General features: G+C 36.3%; 1 protein-coding gene across 1 annotated transcript; it reads right to left on the reverse strand.

Annotated features, from left to right (window-relative positions):
• Nucleotides 16,695-19,038, reverse strand: LOC109227443 (ethylene-responsive transcription factor ERF114-like). Its single transcript, XM_019392611.1, has 3 exons — nucleotides 18,610-19,038; nucleotides 17,193-17,570; nucleotides 16,695-17,096 (listed from the first exon to the last, which is right to left on the reverse strand). The coding sequence occupies exons 1-3, from the start codon at nucleotides 18,752-18,754 to the stop codon at nucleotides 16,837-16,839; spliced, it is 783 nt and encodes a 260-aa protein (XP_019248156.1). The 5' UTR covers nucleotides 18,755-19,038; the 3' UTR covers nucleotides 16,695-16,836.

A 20,482-nucleotide genomic window follows, 5' to 3' on the forward strand; every position in this document is an offset into this window, starting at 1 on the left:
ATAAGTTTTGACTTGTTTGTATATGATCTTGGATTGGAATTTTTATGATTTGGTTAGCTCCGTTAGGTGATTTGGGACTTAGGAGCGTGATCGGAATGCATTTTGGAGGTCCGTGGAAGGTTTAGGCTTGAATTGGCGAAATTGAGATTTTGGCGTTTTCCAGTTGATAGGTGAGATTTTGATATAAGGGTCATAATGGAATTCCGGAAGTTGGAGTAGGTCCGTTGTGTCATTTGTGACGTGTGTGCAAAATTTGAGGTCATTCGGACGATGTTTGATAGACTTTTTGATCGAAAGCGTAATTTAGAAGATTTTGGAATTCTTAGGCTTGAATCCGATGCAAATTTGGTGTTTTAATGTTGTTTTGAGCATTCCGAAGGTTGGAAAGTTTGAATGATGTTATGGGATATGTTGGCATGTTTGGTTGAGGTCCCGAGGGCCTCGGGTGAGTTTCGGGTGGTCAATCGGACCATTTCATGTTGTGAAAAATTGCAGAATTTATGCTGTTGGTGTTGCGGGTTTTTGACCTTCGCGTTCGCGATGCATGTCCCACGTTCGCGAAGGGTTAAGGTGTGAGGCTGTGGAATTGGCCTTTGCGTTCGCGAAGATGGTTCCGCGATCGCGAAGGTGTCTGGTCTATGGTCATCGCGATCGCGAGTCTCTTGTTGCGTTCGCATAGAGGAAGGGGGATAGTTGGGTCCCTAATGCTTTTGTTCTACGCGTTCGCGTAGTAGAGGTCGCGTTCGCGACCTTTTGAGTTTGCTGTGCTTCGCGTTCGCGTGGGTCTATCCGCATCCGCGTAGAGTGAATTTAGGGTCTGGGAAGCTTGTGCTTCGCGATCGCGATGAGGGTCTCGCGATCGCGATTAAGGAATTTTAAGTGCTGGGCAAAATGTTCTAAAAGCTCATTTCCGCGATTTTGAGGCTAAGTTCCTCCATTTTTGGGCGATTTTGAAGCTTCTTAAAGGGAATTGAAGAGAGAATCAAGGGGGAACACTTGGAGGTAAGATTTTTGGACTCTATACTCGATTCTTATGTGAATTCTACCGAATTAATCATGGAATTTAAGCCTAGTATTGAAGAACTAGGGCTTGTAATTGGAGACTTAGAATTTGGGATTTGAGGGGCCATTTGAGGCCCGATTTTGATATTCTTGATATGTTTAGACTCGCGAGAGGATGAGGATTCCACAGATGTTAATTTTGTCGGATTCTGAGACATGGGCCCGGAGCCGGTTTGGTCAAATTCGGGATTTTTGGTATAAATTGGATATTTTCGAGTGGGCTTTGTTCCCTTAGCATATTTTAATGGTTATGCACTGTTTGTGGCTAGATTTGGAGCATCCAGAGGTCGATTCGTGAGGGCAAAGGCATCGCGGGCTAGAGTTTAGTCCGGATCGAGGTAAGTAATGATTGTAAATACTGCTCTGAGGGTATGAAACCCTGGATTTCACATCGTTGTGCTACTTTGAGGTGGCGGACACGCTAGATGACGAGCGTGGGGTCGTGTACCATTGGGGATTGTGACTTGGTCCATCCCGTACGACCATTAAGTCGCGTATTTTACTTGAAAACTATTGATATTGCTATATTTTAGAAAATATTATTGTGTTTGGGGCTAAATGCCGTGTCTGGACCTTGTGCCGATTGTTTGGACCCTTAGTTAGGGGCTCTTAGTAGTGTTTTCCCTCACTATTTTGGTTTAACATTTATACTCAGTCATGCTATGTTCTTACTGTTTTCATAACTCGGTTTTATTCACTTCTTTTGATTTCATAAATGATTTTGAGCCGAGTACTTATTTTACTGTCTGCCCGAGGGGCTTGAGTGAGATCTGACTGAGTGAAGCCGAGGGTCTGCGTTGTGAGGATATCATGGGATCGGGCTGCGCAACACAGCATGTGGTACCGAATTGTGATATATGAGAGCCCGAGGGCCAAATTTATTATGCCACGAGGTGGCTTGTGATTAATATGAGGCCGAGAGCCTGTTGATTATGCCACGAGATGGCTTATTATTGCGCTTGGGCTGTAAGGGGCCCCTCCCGGAGTGTGTACACCCCCAGTGAGCGCGGGTACCCAGTGTGTGTGATGTGTTGTAGCACGAGGGGCTGTTGTTATTTCACATTGAAGCCCGAAGGGCTGTTCTTGATCCATGTTGCCCGAGGGGCGGTTCTTGATTCATGTTATGCCCGAGGGGATAATTACGAGTGATTGTGAGGTAGCCCGAGGGGCTGATTCTGTTGATATTATGCCCGAGGGGCGATTTATGGTACATGTTTTGCCCGAGAGGCTGTATATGTTTCTATCATTTTTACTCATTGTTTTATCACTCGTTTGAAACTATTGAAAGTTGTTTTAAAAAGGAATTTTTACTGAAACTGAGCTTGATTTACGAAGTAAATGATTTCTATACTATTTGTTTTGAAATGTACTGTATTTGCTGTAGTGTTATGACGTGGCTTACGTGTTTTCTTACTGCTCAGCTTTCATTTACTTTTCTTACTTACTAAGTTGGCGTACTCACATTACTCCCTGCACTTTGTGTGCAGATTCAGGTATTTCTGAACCCGGTAGTGGGTGTTGATTGCTCAGTGGCAGAGTCATTGGAGTTAGCAATGTAGCTGCCCGACGTTCGCAGCACTGCTTTTCTCCCTCTTGTCTTCCTTAGACTGTATTTAGTACATTTTAGATTCTTAGTTGTGTTCAGACCATAGTAGATGCTCGTGACTTGTGACACCCCGATGTCGGGCTTGTGTATTTGTTCCGCACTGTTCATTTAGACTTATGTTATGAAATATCTGATTAATTAAAGGCTTAAAAATGATTGTTATTGATTAAAGGGTTAACTTCGGGAGTCGTGTCGGCTGGCCTAGTTTCATGATAGGCGCCATCACGACCGGGTCGGTTTTAGGGTCGTGACAAGAATGCTGAAATTTACGTGATTGCCTTTGCTACTTCAGGCCCGTATGCTGAAGTTACGCGAAAAAGTGGGTACGCTTGCAACTTTTTTTGCAAAGCGGGTACAAGTTAAAACATGACTCAAAAAGCGGGTATAGATGCAAATCCCCCCTGCGGAACTTGCTCAAGTTTTAATGGGTTCGCAAGAGTGCTTTTGATGATGGGCTGATTTGGGTTATGCCCAACTTAACCCATCAAAAATCGGGGTAAAAGTAGCACGGGCTAACCAGTTTTCGAACTGGTCATTCAAAAATAGCCAGCGTTTGCAAAGTCATTGAAAAATAGCCACTATTTTGCTACAACACGAAAAGTTCTAGCATAATATACTGGAGATCGGGGCACCTGTATCTGAACTTCCAGCATATTATGCTGGAACTCCAACACGCGGATAGTTCCAGTATAATATGCTGGAGATTGGAGCACCGGTGCTCCAATCTCCGGTATATTATGCTGGACCGGTTTATTATAATGGAACTCCAGCATAGTAATATTATACTCTAGAATTCCAGTATATTATACTGGAGTATTTTTCCGGATTTTGAACAGTGTTTTCGTTCAGATTTATCTTTACATGAAAAGTGGCTAAATTTCAATTACTTATGAAATTGTGGCTATTTTTGAATGACCACTAGTAAATCTGGCTATTTTTGAATTTCTCCCAAAATAGGGTGAAATTAAAAAATTGCCAGATTTACAAGTGGTAATTGAAAAATACCACAATTTCAAAAGTAATTAAAGTTTATCCACTTTTCATGTAAAGATAAATCTGAACGAAAACATTGTTCAAAATCCGAAAATATATTCCAGCATAATATACTGGAGTTCAAATTTTTTCATGTGAACTTCCAGCATAATATACTGGAGTCCCAGCATAATATGATGGAAGTTCATATACATGTGCACCAATCTCCAGTATATTATGCTGGAATTTTCCGTATTGTAGCAAAATAGTGATTATTTTTTAATGACTTTGCAAACGCTGACTATTTTTTAATTACCAATCCGAAAACTGGCGAGCCTGTGCTATTCAGCCCAAATGGAACCATGTATCAACCCAAACTTGACCCCAGAAATGTATAATTTTTGCAGAGAAAATCAACCAGCATATACAATTGAGAAATGCAAAAGAACAGGGTCAAAGCTTATGTTTGTGTTCTTTTTGTTGTTTATCAACTAGGAATCTGTCTTTTTTTTAGTAGTAATAGCATCATTACATAGCATTGTGTCACTTAGTGTGACATTGTCATTAGACAACCCTGTATGCAAAATAGTATCACTAGGAATGTTTTGGTTGCCTAGAGTTTTTAGCATATTACAAACTGAAATAGAAAGTTTCTTTGAATGTTTACAGTTCCCTCTCATGTCCATGCTCATCATGTGTTGTACGCAAAACGGCGGTGCTGCAAACACTTTTAATTCCTCCGGCATATATTTGTTTTCTTGATTTTTTGCTTCCTTAGCTAGTGCATCTGCTATTATATTTCCTTCTCTAAAGTTATGCCGTAGTAGTAGGTGCTTCCCCTGGTGCATTAACAACCTGCAAGAGTGTATTAAATTAGATAAAGTATTGTGGCCGTTATTGATGGCGTTGATTACATCAGTTGAGTCAGTTTCTACTTCCAGGGGAAATAGGTTGAACTGGTGCGCCATTTGTAGTCCTTCATAAAGAGTCTGCAATTCAGTGTGAGAGGGAATAGACTATGACAAAACCTCTGAAATCCTATTATCCATTTACCTGTATTGTCACGAAAGATACCACCTATACCACTTTTTTTCTTTTCAAAGGCCCCATCGATATTAAGCTTAATCCAACCAGTTTGGGGAGGGTGCCATTTAATATAGATTGTTTTGGAGTTGTGAATTGTTGTCATGCTTGAGCTCATGAAGTTGAATTCTAAAGATTGATTTATTAGTCTTTGGAGGTTGGGAGTGAGGGTTGTGTTATTGCGGTTGTTGGTGTTCCTGTTAATCCATATCTCCCATATAATGAAAGGAAAGAGTTGATGCCGGTTAATATGAGGAGATTGAAAGTTTGTTTTGCTGTCTTTAAGGTGCACTAGACAGTGTTGAGTGTTTGGAATGGTGTGATCCCTGATTCCTAGATCATCCCAGAGGGTTTTCATAATGGGGCATTTTATGAAGATGTGGTTGATGGATTCTTCTCCGTTATGGCACATGGGGCATTGGTTATCTATATATATTAATGTCAATGTAATATAGATATTGACGACAAGGAATTCTGTTGTGAAGACATTGCCAGAAGAAGAATTTAATTTTATTGGGTCATTGTAGTTTCCAAATCCACTTGAAATCATACTGATGATTAGTTGTAATTTGGAGCAACTTTGAGCATGATTTGCTTGTGAAGCAACCATTAGAGTTGAGATTCCATATCGGAGTATCACTGCTCCCAGTATTCAGAGGTATTGAATTTGATTGACACTTATAATTATTTCCTTTAGAATTTGGAAGGATATTTTTGTTAGATCCCAATGGTTACCAGAAATGATATCTCTAACCTTCATGGTTACCTCCTCTTTTTTAAGGGGTCCTTGAATACTCAAACGTAGAGGAAGGTGGTCTGGAATCGAATTGGAGTGCCAAACACTGAGGGGTGATTTTTTACAAGGCTGCCAAGTGATTCCTTTTGAACAAAGCGACCACCCTTTGATAATGATTTTCCAAATGAAGGATGTATTGATTAATAGTTTGCTACCGGCGTATCTCTTAATTAGCATTTTTGACCATAATGCTGAGGCATTTGTCATGACTCTCCACGCAAGGTTGCTTAAGGAAATTAAATTCTTGTTTTGGGCAGATTGTAATCCAAGCCCCCCTTGTTCCTTTGTTGTTGTAACATTGGACCAGCTAACATAGTGGATCTTTCTTGATTCAGTGGTGGATCCCCAAATGAAGTTTCATTGAATACGATCAATTTCCTTTAGGGTTTTGCTGGGAGGTATGTTTAATGCATTGCATGACTTGGGATAGAGTTAAGGGTAGAAATTGCAAGAGTTGTTCTCCCAGCAATGTTGAGAAATTTAGCTTTCCATGAAGATAATTTCCTATGCATGTTATCAATTATGTATTGGTAATCTTTGTGGGTTGGTTGATTATGAAGAATAGGATATCCTAGGTATTTTTCAAAGGAGCTGCTTATTTTGATGTTGAAGATATTTCTCTACTTCCTTTGCTAGATTAGGGGAGCAATTCTTAGAAATGATTAATTTTAATTTTTGGAGAATTATATTTTGCCCTGACATTTTGCAGAATAGGTCAAGGCTATTTTTTATGGACTTGCAAGTTTTCCCATTAATTTTAGCTATCAGGGTGAGGTCGTCTTCAAAAAATAGGTGGGAAATGCCCGGATCTCCAGGGCTTAAATGAATGGGGTCCCACTAGCAGATATCTACTTGGTGAGATATAAGTCTAGAAAACATTTTCATAGAAACAATAAAGATGTAGGGGGATAGAGGGCAGCCTTGCCTAATACCTCTACTTGAGCTGAAGAAGTCCGTCACAAATCCATTGACTAGGATTGCTATGTTACTAGTACAGATGCAGTTCATAATTAATTTGGAGATGGATTTAGGAAATTTGAAGAAATTGAGAGTTCGGTAGATAAAAGACCACTCTAGACGGTCAAAAGCCTTTTCTAAATCCAGTTTCAGAATCATATTGGGCTTTCTTCCTTTTATTTTCTTTAGTTGGTTGATGATTTCTTGCACTATGATAACGTTATCACTAGTTCTTCTCCCTTTGATAAAACTAGCCTGATAAGGGGAAATCAACTCATCTAAAAAAGGCTTTATTTTATTGGCTATAATTTTCGTAACAATTTTGTAAATAGTGTTACAAAGCCCTATAGGTCTAAAGTTTTTTAGGTTATTAGCATTTTGAATTTTAGTAATGAGACAAATATAAGTGTTATTCATATTTTTTGGAATGGAGCTATTTTTGAAGATTTGCAAGCAGACATTAATAACAGATGGCCCCACTATGTTCCAGTATTTTTGATAGAAGAATGGGTGTATACCATCCTGTCCTGGTGCCTTAAAGGGTTTAAACGAAAAAATTGCTTTTGTGACCTCAGCAGGTATTAGGGGGTTATCCAAGCTCCTTAGATCAGTTGTTTGGAAGCTTGTAGGATCTTGGCAGATGCTTAACCAATTAGTAGACTCATGGGAGGTTGTGAAACTGTTGAGAAAGAAATTTTGAGAGTGCTTTAGAATTTCTACTGTATCATTGATCCAGTTACCCTGGTCGTCTTTGAAGAAAGTAATTTTATTAATCCTTCTGTTGTTTGTGGCCATTATGTGGAAAAATTTTGTATTTGCGTCTCCTTCTTGAATCCACGGTATTCTAGCTCAAAGTTTTCAATAGTCATCTTCGATTTTAAGGAAATTATTGTACTCTAATTGAAGGGAGCGTTCCAATTCTTGGAGGAAGGTGCTATTAGGATAGTGCTTGGATTCCTGAATATCTTTTAGCCTAGCAAGAATTCTTGTTCTTCTTCTAAAAATATCACCAAAAATGTTATTTTTCCATTCTTTAACACTATTAATAAAAGAGCTAGAAGATTCCTGGTAGTTAGAACTCGTCCAGTTTTCTTTAACTAGGTTAGTAAAAGTCGGGTGACGACACCAAAAAGTTTCCAATCTAAATGGCTTAGAAGGAATATTGGTTCTTTTAGGTACTAGTTGAAGGAGAAGCGGATTATGGTCAGAGTGAGTTTTGGGAAAGTGAGTGACTGTTGCGTCAGGAAAGCAGTTAATCCAATCACTATTAGCTAGTATTTTATCAAGTCTTTCCATACTGAGCCCCTTATTCTTTCTCCTATGATTACTCCAAAGTGTATTTACATCCCTTAAAGCCAAGATCAATGAGGCCACATTTGTTGATGTAGCCCCATAGGTGCCTAATACGGTTACTATTAACAGTGTTGCCTCCTATTTTTTCATTAGAACCTAAGACATCGTTAAAGTCTCCTCCAACAAGCCAAGGTCCCGAACAGTTATCATGCATGTTGATAAGGTTATTCCACATTTCATTTCTATGATAAATCTTAGTACTTGCATAAATAGAAGTAAAAAGACAAGACTTGTGGGTAGGAATTACCTCTATGACGGCACTGATCTCTTGATTCCAATGCACAAAGCTATGGACATTCACAAGAGTATGGTTCCATAGAATAACCATGCCACCAGATTGACCATTTGTCGGGATTTCGATCATGTCAGTGAATCCAAAAGGATTGAGAAGAGGCATGTGGTTATCCATTCTTATTTCCAAGAGTGTAACCATGCATGGGTGATGGGTATCGATCATCTCCCTAAAGTGCATCCTGAAGTTATCACTATTACCCCCTCTCACATTCCAGATTATGAAAGAAATAGGTCTATTCATGTTGAAGTTCCAGTTGTGTAGGTCTCCATTCTCCTGCACCCTTGGTGCATGTACTGGGTTCCTCCTCTGAAAGGGAACCAGTATCATGGCATGCTGTCCCACAGTTGGGTCTGCTGGAGGCCTTATGTCCATGGTGCACTTGTAAAGTGCCATCGGACATTTAAGAATCTGCCTCTGTTCTTGCCTTTCCATGAAGATGAACACTTTTATCTCGTCTAGGTTTGAACTTTCCATTATTAATTCTGGAAGATTAAGTTGATGGCCGCCACTGCCTCTTCCATTACTTCCTCTCGGGGAGGCGCGTTTGTTGGTGCATGGGGGTGTACTGGACTTTGGTGAGGGTTTGGGTGTGCATGTTGAGCATTTGGTGTTGGATTCTGGGTTGCATGAGCATCCCATGGTGTAAAGATGGGATTGATGTTGGTGGCAATTTCTGGGGTGAAAAATGGTAGGTCTAGTGGTTGAGCATTCTGGATCGGAATAAAGTGGGGAGGTAGATTCCATTACCCCATCATTGTCTGGGATGCATTGAGGGGTAGGTTTGGTGCAATAGGATGGAAAATGTTGTTCAACCAGAGATGATTCATGTAGTTGTTCATTGACAACCGTATTTCTTCTGGGATCAGCTGGGCGAGATAGTGAGAGTTGTGAAGAACAATCACTGTCTCTCTCCCATTCAACATGATGTTGAAGGAGATGGCATGCCCTATCAAGCCCAACTCTACCCGGGATAGTGGTTGGTGATTCTCCGGCATTGGAGGTTAAATGAAGATTGTGGGAGTGTTGGTTGTTTTTTGGGTTGGTGGGTGGCAGGTTTGCCATTGCCTGTGAGTGAGTGAGGCGGATAATCTGTAGGAGTCTCTATCGTCTCCTGTTGGAAGTGGGTAATCTTGGCATTTTCTGATAAGGGAGTTGGACTTATAGGGGGGATTGGAGTCTTGTTGTTGCCTTGGTAATTTGCAGTATCAACTTCAATGATTGTAGAATCTCTTTGCATGATATTTGTAGGGGATAGCGTATTGGGTATATTTTGGGGGGTAGTAGATAGGTTTTGGATTACGTGTTTAGTAGCATTGGCCATTTGGAGTGAGGGTTTGTCTTGTTGTGACAGGTATCCTTTTTCATTACAGCATGCATGGGATAATTATGTATTTTATTAGAGTTATTTAGAGTAGTAGGTAGGTTATTAGGGAGGGGGTTACTTTGTTTTATAGTATTACCGGGGGTGTAGTGCCTACTGCCAGGCACGTCTCTTAGAGAATTAGTTCCAGCCGTTAGATTATTGGCTAATGGATAATTAATTTTCTGATCAATGGATGTCTGGTTTTTGGTTTCATCCAAAACCATGTCCTGCTCCATTAAGGACGAAAATTGGTTTTTGATAGAGGTGGGGATTTGTTTGGTTTGGATTCGTTTTCTTGTTTACTAAATATTTTTTTCCCAGTTCGATTATCCCCTAATTGGTTCGTATTTTGACGAGCTTTGTAGTTGAGGGTTTGAGAGGTTAAGAACATACCCGTAGAAGCATCACATATGTTTACATTGATACCTGTTTTTGCCGGAAATTCCTTGATTTCGTTCACCACCTGTTTTTTCTTCCCTTTATTGAAGGTGACTGTCCTTCACTCTTCCTAGGTTGTGGATTGTTTCTCTTGCATGGCAGTGTCTTCGCCTTTTTTTTTCTCCTCTGGTTTTGTTGTTGTTGAAGTTGTTGTTTGCTGATTCATTTTATTGCATTGTCCAGTCGAGTGGCCAAGATGGCCACAATTTAGGCATAGAAGTCTCTCGCACTCATACAAGATTTCTTGTTTATGGGACCCAATCCACACACTGGATTTAACCTGTTTGTGTAGTGGTAGCTCGACACAGATCCTTGCATAACGCCCACGCAGAGCTGTTGAATTGCAGGCATCCACTTTGAGCAGTCGGCCAATTGTATTTCCCACTTTTTGTAGTATCTTCTCGTCGTAAAACTCTGTGGGAAGTTGTGGCAGACGTACCCAAATGGCAGTAAGTGTTTGTTTAGCTTTTGAGGGTACAAAATTGGGGTCCCATCGTTGCACTGATAAGAAATGCCCAAAGATGAACCAAGGACCATTTTATAAAGCATTAATCATGTTTTCTTCTTTATTGAATCTCACCAAGGTCTATTAGAGGAAAAAGTTCCGTTGGCTTCCAGATCTCAGTCAATTTTCGTTTTAGTATTTGGTGTAATATTTTTTTCCCTTGGAGTTTGTTTATAACTGAAAATCTCCATGGATAATAGATTCGTTTTTTGTTTTCCCCAGTTATTGGGACTAAGTATACCTTTTCCCTTCTTCCTCGATGGCATCAATGGCCATGGGTAGTAAATACAGAGGGGGTGAGGATATTGAAAGGATTCTCTCTTGTTCATTGGTGAGAAGTTTATCCTTGAAGGAGATTGGTTCATTCACCTGAGAGGTATTAATGTTTGGAGGCTTAGGAGGTACTTCCTCCAGGTTAGTGATTGGTTCCATTAGTAGCAGGTGTGGGATTTTTTTTTTTTACATGCATACGTTATTCTTTTTACTAGTATCACTAATGGTTATTAGTAGTTAAAAGTTATTTCTGATAGATTTTAAATATGTTTTTATGATCACAAATTACTGAACATCGTTTCGAAATAAATTAACTAATGCATACCTCATTCATATAACAAATGAACACCATAGTATATATTTGGGCAATTTTCATAAAGCACTATTTTTTAGTAGTAATTAGCCATTTATAGATACTATTTGCTATATTACGGATTATAGATACCTTTGCTGTGGGTATAAGATGTATTTGATGTATTTAAGCTATTGTATTCATGAATACAGTAGCAAAAATAAGCGTGAATCAGGGAAGTACAGCTAATCAGTTGTTGTATTCGAGTGTATTCGACTGTATTCATGGAGTGAAACATGGGATTACAGCTGGACAGATTATTGTATTCGACTGTATTCACGGCGTGAAATAGGGGATTACACTATTTTTAAAACGGAAAGTGAATCAATTAACATAATAGACTCCTAATATAACTCAACAAACTCAATTATAACACATAAATTTTGTATTTTCAGTTATAAAAAAGATTCTCAACCGAAAAATACCCCAAAAACATAGCAATCTTCAGAGAAATTATATAATACATCTGAATACATAAATTATATTAATTAAAAAAAATATATGAATACATTCATGGCATATAGCGAGACAGTGAATACAATGAAATACATAGAATACAGCGGGATACATTAAAATACAATGAGAAAAAAAGACAGTGAATACAATGAAATACATGGAATACAACGAGATACATTGAATTAAAATAAAATAAAAAGACAATGAATACAATGAAATACATGAAAATACAGTGTGATACGTTGAAAAAATATTAAAATATATTAACAGAAAATCAAGTTGTTCAACCCCAAACTCCGTCGTCTTTGTTCAAGAACAAACTCTAATTTCCGGCGAATCCGCCGTCGAGCAAAAACCCTGAATCTCACTGTTCACACGCCGCCGTCGATCGGAGGCTTCATCTCCTTTGGATTCAATTTCGGTTGCAGAAATTACTAACACTGCTTGGGGACCCGTGACCGTCTTGTCAGAGGAGACATCCATAGCCGCACGACCATTTTTCTTATTCTTGTTTCTGTTCTACGCCATAGCTATGCGAACAGGGAGACGTAAGGATTTCTTCTGCAATTGTAATTGCAACGGAAGGGTTTAGGGTTTAATATTCCATATGGAGGAATAAGAATCTTTAGAGTCTTCAGCAATGACCGAAATTATATATACATACCACAAATGGAGAATTTTATCAAATAAAATCCTAATTTCCCAGCTCTTTCCCTCTAATTTTCGTACTCAGTGAGGTCTTCTTCGTTTTATCCTTATACTAAAATGGCGATGGTGGGTGAAGGAACTGGAGAGCTCTTTATGAGAAATCTGAGGTAAAAGTTGTATCAAAGTAGAGAGAGAAAGAAAATATTATAACTGAATAGCGTATTTAGTGGCTTAGGAGTAGGAGGTAACCAAAATTAGATATTTTGCTATAAACATTAAAAGGTATCTATAGAATATAATTTTTTTAAATGGTATTTATTTAAAATAAATAAGGTGTTAACCTTTGCTATAGGAGGTAAAAATTCCTACATATTTTCGATAGTTTCTATTTTGGGAATGTTACCCAAATAGCCGGCCAGATTCATTGTTTACTTTTTCTAGCCAGTATACATAGATTATACATTAATTATACACAGCTATACACATATTATATATAAATTTTACGTATATTATACATCTTTCAGCTACTTTTAATTTAAGAAAATTGGTGGGTGACTATTTGAGTTAATTCTTCTTCTATATTTTAATATTTAAGAATTATAATTTTATCATTTCTATACTATGTTAGTATAATATCTTACCAGCGTTAGTTTTTGTTTAATTAAATATATATGAATGACTAGAAATATATCCGGTGAGAGGTGAGACTCGAAAAGGATCAGAGGCGGATTTAGAATTTTAAATCTTTAACTAGAGGTAAGTATTGTTTCATCCTTAACTAGAGGTTTTGGGTTCAAAATGTTGTTATGGAGTTGCCTTTGTTAGGGAGCATTTTACCCCAATGTAGGACTTTCCAATGCGAATCCGACCGATTTAGTCGGGCCCCAATGCGGACACCGAATACCGGGTCGGAAATCAAAAAAAAAGGAAAGAGGAAAGAGGAAAAGTCAACCATTCATGAACCACGTACTAATCGTGGTAGTACGTGTTTTGCCCAGTTGAAAATAGATGACTGTCTGTTTGTATTTTTGCAAGTCGACATATATCGTCAATAAAAGCCGAATTCCATGACTCTAAATTCATTCCTTTCACATTCCCTTCTCTTTGTTCATACGATAATATACAGCAATTATATAGAGAATACAGAACTTGAAGATTTTAATGTCCAAAACTATAAATATAAGCAAGCAAAAAGCACACGCCATATACTCATTCCAATGTAAGCTTTTTTGCACTACAATATAGCATGTTCACTGTGTTTACATGCAAAAATGGAGAAGCTCATTAAATCACCAGCATCAAACGTTGGAAGTGTCAAAAAGATGAGTTCGAACTATATCGATCTTCTCTTCTTCTCTAATATAAAAAGAGAAGACTTGATATTTTAAGGATAAGTATAGATGAATATTAAGTTCGGACTTATGTGCACTGACAAAGATACAAAATTTTTACACAATCATATTCCATAATATAATTAACAGTATATCTCTGTGATAAGTACTAGCTTGTGAGTTATTATTAGTAAAAATAAGAATTAACATGCTATCTGTAACAGTCCAGTCTATTTGTGATATTGTCCGCTTTGGACCTAGGCCCGTATGGCTTTAAAACGCGTTACTAGAGTCTAAGCTATGTTTTCGTATTTGCCTAGGGTGTTACATACACCCCCTTAGGGACTCACCGTCCTCGCTGAGATTTGCCCCACTACCGTTTAACTGAACGGGCTAGGCCCAAAGCGGACAATATCACTTGTGGGCTGAGATATTACACTACCACAGGTTAAAATTCACTGGTCGTATAACAAGATTTACACTACAAATGTTTGTGTAACTTTCATCTTACTATATGAATAGTTAATGATGGTCATAGTATGTACTCTATGCCTAAGCAGCATTTAGGCTAATTAATTAACGGCTTAACCTAATTGGTAATATAACATTCTAGACGTAGCTCATTGATTTCCTACTACTTACTGTCCATCTCCATCAATGACCCAATTTCTGCAGTGAACAAACGCTGTTTAATTGTGTAAGAAGCTGATAATACTAAAAAGAAATAAAAGAAAGGACAGCAGTATAAAATCTATAATTACTACTGCGTATTTATGCTCAAATTAAAGGAAGCGATAGCTTAATCCCCCACTATATATATATAAAGTTTGTGCCCACAAGCTTTAATGCATCTAGTTTAGGCAATTATGAAGTTCAAATGTACCATCCAATTGCACTATCAAGCAATGTATTAACTTTAACAACTTGTTTAGATTGTTATTACATATCGTTTCATAATTTATCATATTATATTGTACTGCATTGTGTATTGTATTGTTTGATAAATATAACGTTTGGATAGATTGTATCATTTGCCGTCATTTTATGATGTTACGCACCAACATGAAAAACAAACTTGCAACATTACCAAGAAAAAATAGAATACGGAGTAGAATTATTATATAAAAAAGTAGGATAAAGAATAAAATATGATTATTTAATAATAATGAAGGGCAATATGAGAGAAAAAGGCAAGAAAACGACGCCACCATACAAAATTCGTCGTTTACGTAATAATGGATTTAATAATGCAATACAATAAAATTTAAGTAACAATGAAAACAAACAATTGTATTTAAAATAACAATACGACACAATACAATAACTCAATAAGTAACAACCATCCAAAAAAGCTGTAAGTGTTACGCACAAAAGTTTTATAAACACACTTTAGTCAAATTGTGCCCTTTTGAGTTTTGACCTTTGAACTGTTTTACACTGACCGTAGAAATAAATAGGGGTTTTGACATAGTTACCCAAAAAAATAAAAATATTACCCTTCTCTATCCATTTGTTTTCCTACCCATAAACTAATTATATTTCCTACCCATAGTAGATTTTGTGGGGATTTTTTTCTTTATTCTCCAATTCTTTTTTATTCTATGCTTCTTTTCTTTACTTTTTTCTTTTCTCCTCTTTTTTTCTCGTTTTCTTCTTATTTTTTCCTTTTTTCCTTTTCTAATTTCATTTAACTTCTGTCTTTTTATATTATTTTTCTCTTCATAATCTAATTTCATTTACTGTTTTCACTATTTTTTATTATTCTTTTTTTTTATATTATTACTAAAGAAAAATCAAATTGTGCACCAATTAAATGTAGCTAATACAACCAAAAAAATATTAACTAACATATGATACCAGTATAATATATAGCTATACCAACATGGTATACAATTGTACGCAAAGAGTTAAAAAAATTTAATTCAATTATTAAACTGAAATAATATCAGTTGTCAAACAAAAATTAAAAAATTCTAAAAGGATCTCATTGTAAGAGTATACCGTTACATATAGCATACTATATATTTTTTTTTTTTTGCATTTTCAATTTACCCCTCACGTTGGGTAAAAGCTTAAAACAAATTAAAAGGGAAAAGACAAGTGAATTTACGGGTAATAAGTATACTATTATAGTATATTGTATGCTATTACAGCATATTGTTACAGTATCTTGCATATTATTACAGTATACCATAACAATATATCGTATACTATAATAGTATACTGTTGTATATAACTATATACTCCTATAGTATATTAGTATACTGTAGCGGTATACTGTTTTGTAAACTATAGTGTTGCAGTATAGCTATATACTCCTACACCATATTGTATACCGTAGCGGTATATTGTAGCTGTATTCTTCTTCGATTTTCAACTGACAATTTCGATCTCAATCACCTCAAATCAGCTCCAAACGCTATCAAATTTCAGTATGAACTTCCAGAAGGGTACTATAAGCAATATTTAACAGCACCCACTTTGAACCAAACAAGAAATCGTCAAAAATAAATTGAGCTTCCAAGCCCAACAATGGTGGATATTCAAATACACATAAAAATTTAGATCTGGAAAGCTTACTCGAAGATACTGTAAGCAATATTTTATAGCATCAAATCGAATCAAACAATAAATCTTCAAGAAGAGAAGTGTTTGTGCAAACTAGCTATAATACTTGTTAATGGCGTCATCTTCTTCATCTTCATTATCATCCTACTCACCATGTGCAGCATGTAAATTCCTACGTCGAAAATGCCAGCCAGAATACGTGTTTGCTCCTTACTTCCCACCAGATCAACCCCAGAAATTTGCAAATGTTCACAAAATATTTGGAGCCAGCAATGTGACAAAGCTGCTCAATGAATTGCAGCCTCACCAAAGGGAAGACGCAGTCAACTCTCTCGCTTATGAAGCTGACATGCGCCTCCGCGATTAAAGGGTAAATAGGCGGGTAAATAGTTTGGGGGCCATGGGTAGGAGTAGTAAATAGTTTCGGCATGGGCATTAAAGGGTAAATAGTTTGGAATTAATGGGTATAAAGTGAGACAGATAAATAACTTACCCGTTAAATGTTGATGCGTTGATGGATACTAAATACGTCCAGGTTGATAATATTTACATTTTCAAATTATTGTTTTCCTCGTTGTTATGTGATCTATAATTTTTTTTATTTAGGGGTGAGAAGGGGGAATGAAGAGTTAAGCGCATTAAACCACGTGAAATTTATTTTCATAAGTACATAACTACCACTTGATTATTTTATACTTTGAAAACCAAAAACTTGGAACTAAGTACTTACGCCGATAGTAAAAGGCATCACAAAGAAACCTTCATGTTGTCGAAAGAATTACTTTTGATAGTAAAATTCCTCCCAATTATTACTACTTTCACTAGGTCTTGAGCTCGAAATATTCCCAAAAAGAGATGAAAACTTCACAATATTTTCATCGACTTGCTGGTAATTACTTGGTGCTTGTTGTACATCATGAGATGCCTGTTGTACCAAAGATGTCATCGACGACGAGTCTGCAATGGAAGTACTTGACAGTGGCGGATCTAACCATGAGTTTGCTAGTTCAACAGTATTCAGTATGTCAGGATCAAATCCTGCATAAGTATGAAAAAAAAAAAAAAGTACATAAAATTAAATATATATTCCAGAATTCACGACTTTTAAATTTTGGACCCGCAACTGATATATACCTGATATGTGATTAAATCTTGATGAATCAGCGCCAGTGCGAAGCAGCTCATGAGGGTAATGTTGTAATTGAGAGAAAGGCTTGAAATTACAATTTGGGAGAAAATTAGCAGCTGGAATATTAATTAATTGCTCTTGAGGATTAGTAGTAAGGTAACCAAATTCAGTTTTGGCTAATACTCTTTCGGGGAAATTAAGCTTAGCTTTATTTCCTTTAAATTTAAGAGCAGCTTCATCATAAGCAATACCAGCAGCTTCAGCAGTTTCAAAAGTCCCAAGCCAAACTCGAGCAGCTTTTTTTGGGTCACGAATTTCGGCTGCGTATTTTCCCCATGGTCTTTGCCTCACTCCTCTATAATGTCTTCTTCTTTCAATATTCCCTTCACATATATACAACACGTAAACAAAAAGGTTTAAATTTGAACCAAGGAAAACAAGGAGAAATTTAGCTATTTGTGGAAGTATAAAGGGTATATATATCACGGGTTCGAGCTATGGAAACCAGAGGTGGATTCAGGATTCAAACTCTATGCGTTCAGCCTTTAAAGTTTTTCTCGTTGACTTATTCTATGTTTTAAAAGTACGGGTTCATATATACTATTTGTTGAAATTTTAGTAGATTTTTACACATGAATTCATGCACCGTGCTCGTCAATAGTTATGGATTCAGTTGAACTCATTATTAGAAGGCTAGGTACGCCCCCGGGTGGAACACATCTAATGTTTTCATTAGGGTATAGGCTGTCTATATCACCCCCTTAGGGTGCAGTCTTTTCCTGACCCTATGTGAACGCGAAATGCCTGGTGCATCAGATTGCCCTTTTTACAAAGAGTATACAGATATCTTACACCATCATATAAAATTAACCTTCTACCATAGGTAATTAACTCGACATCTGTATATCAAGCCTAATATGATATTCTACAAAATAGAGTGAGAACCTGCAGCTACAATAAATTTAATTAATGATGGTGTAAAAACTCTTTACCTCGTTAGTTATATATATATACGTATCATCATATAAATTTAATTAGCCATCTTCAGGAAAAACCCTAATAAAATTTGGTTGATAATGAGGATCATCAACAACAAGTTGCAAATTAATACACATTATTTTTTTCTGTCTTAACAAAAAGGGGCTAAAAGAGAAGTTTTTTTTTTCCGATAGTTTTGCATGATATACTAATCTGATGTCCGTTACGAACTCGTTAATTAAATGATATACAGTTAAATCTCTCAATAAAAATCTCGTCTGTTCTGATTTTTTTTTTTTGTTACTATAGTGAACTGTTGTTATAGAGAACATGTATTATAACATAAAAAATAATTTCAAAGAAAGCTTAAAAATGTAACGTACGTTAGAGTAACGTGTTATTAAAAAGGATGACGGTTATGAAGAAGTCTGACTGTATGTATACCTTGTTGTAGATTGGGCTGAGGTTGGTTTTGTAGAGAGAGATGACTTAGGGTATTTCCTGCAGTAGAAGAAGTGTTGCCAATAACTTGAGAGAGGACAGAAACCATAGTAGACATATCTTGCTGAGATCGAGCTGCAGAGTACATATTAGGAAATATCTCATCTTTTTTCTCCTTCGATTCATTGGATGAAAAGGGCCTCTTGCCATTTCTAATTTGATCCACTTTTGCTACCTTGATTTTCTTATAATTTCTTCAAGAAAAGCTATGATTATATTCTCACACAGTAGCTAATTAGGAGCTCTATCTTTGTACTAACTACTGAAAAGAAAATACATGAAGAAGTTGAAAACAAAGAAAGTGAAAGATTGAAGAATGCGGATATATAGGAATAAGAGAAAAAAAAGAGGAAGGAAATGCTAGGGTTTACAACTATAGCTTTATAAACTACGTGAACTACGTATCTAGAATGAGTGTAGATTTTATAATATTTATTGGTCATACTAATTTGTCCTTATTTAACTACTATATACTTTTAGTTTTTTATGGAAAGAAAAAATTCAAATAACTCCTTCCGGTCCATATTAATTTATTGTCGTGGTTACTAAATATATTTGGTTAAAAATAATTGTCATTTTAAAAAATTAAGATATAATTTATTGTTATTTTTTCATTGTGCCCTTATCATTAATTGTCCTTGAAAGTAAAAATTATTGATTAATAGAGAGAATATTTATGGCAAAATGCTAGTCAAAAAGCTCATATTATTACGTGTAAAAGAGAAATACGATAATAAAATGGACCGAGGTAAGTACATGCAAACATGAGTCCTAGCTAGCTAGTTGAGGATGGTGAAATCTTTCGGGTCGAACTTCCAGCTTTATTTTCTTCGACATATTCTTTCTTTCTTTTACTTCATTTTCCTGCTATTTTTTCCGTTTCAAATTATGTGAACCTATTTTCTTTTTAGTCTGTGCCAAAAAAATTCTTTATTTGGAAACAATTTATTTTTATGCAATGATTTGTAGCCACAAAAAATATATGTGCCTCGTTTTAATTTATACCACAAGTTCAAAAGTCTTCTCAACTTTCTTAAACTCCGTGTTCAGTCAAATATGTTCACATAAATTGAAACAGAGGGATTACTCTTTAATTCTAAATTCAATATGCTTCATCTATCATACTCTTCTTTAATACAAGAAGATTAAAAAGAGAGATGAAGAACTAATGCTTACATATTTCATGCCACTAGTGAATTCCTTTCTCCTTAACAGTTGTGCAAAGGAGGAGAATAAGAAAAAGAGAAATTCCCAAATGACATGACACTAATATTGTTCACTTATTGTTGAATTCACAATGTAAATTCTAATTTCACTTATTATATAGTTGGTAAATGTATCTCATTCTCCAAATAATAACAATACCTCAATTACGCACAAGTTGAGGTCGATTGTATAAATTATCGTTGATCATATATTTTATTTGAATTAATCTCAGGCTAACACCATATATAAAAAAAAAACTAAAAATAGAAAGTATTAGAAGTTCTTTACCTTTTCTATTGCCATAAATTATTAGATAGGCGATATAAAGACTCCTAGATTCCCGATGTAATATAATAACCTATAAAAAATTTATGATTGTGTTTAGAAATTTATTCGTTAGATATTCATCCTGATCATACTTCAAATACGCCAACCAGAAAAACACATTTTCTTCTTGAGTTTTGGGCGGGGTGGGTTTGGGGGGGGGGGGGAGTTGCGCTGTGTGATTTCAAAAATAAAGTTGAGGGTAAACAATGAAAAATTGACTAAAATAGTGAACCAGTGATAGCTCTATTATTGATGCTGCAGCTGCAGGTCAAGTCAATACTTG

This window comes from Nicotiana attenuata, chromosome 6 (assembly GCF_001879085.1).
Source record: "Nicotiana attenuata strain UT chromosome 6, NIATTr2, whole genome shotgun sequence".
Lineage (NCBI taxonomy): Eukaryota > Viridiplantae > Streptophyta > Magnoliopsida > Solanales > Solanaceae > Nicotiana > Nicotiana attenuata.

Excerpts from the sequence above, each read along its gene's own strand:
- LOC109227443 (XM_019392611.1), bottom strand. The coding sequence starts at position 18,754 with ATGTACTCTGCAGCTCGATCTCAGCAAGATATGTCTACTATGGTTTCT. Across the intron at positions 17,571-18,609 it reads TCAGCCCAATCTACAACAAG|GGAATATTGAAAGAAGAAGA; the intron begins GTATACATACAG and ends ATATATGTGAAG. Across the intron at positions 17,097-17,192 it reads AAGATTTAATCACATATCAG|GATTTGATCCTGACATACTG; the intron begins GTATATATCAGT and ends ATACTTATGCAG.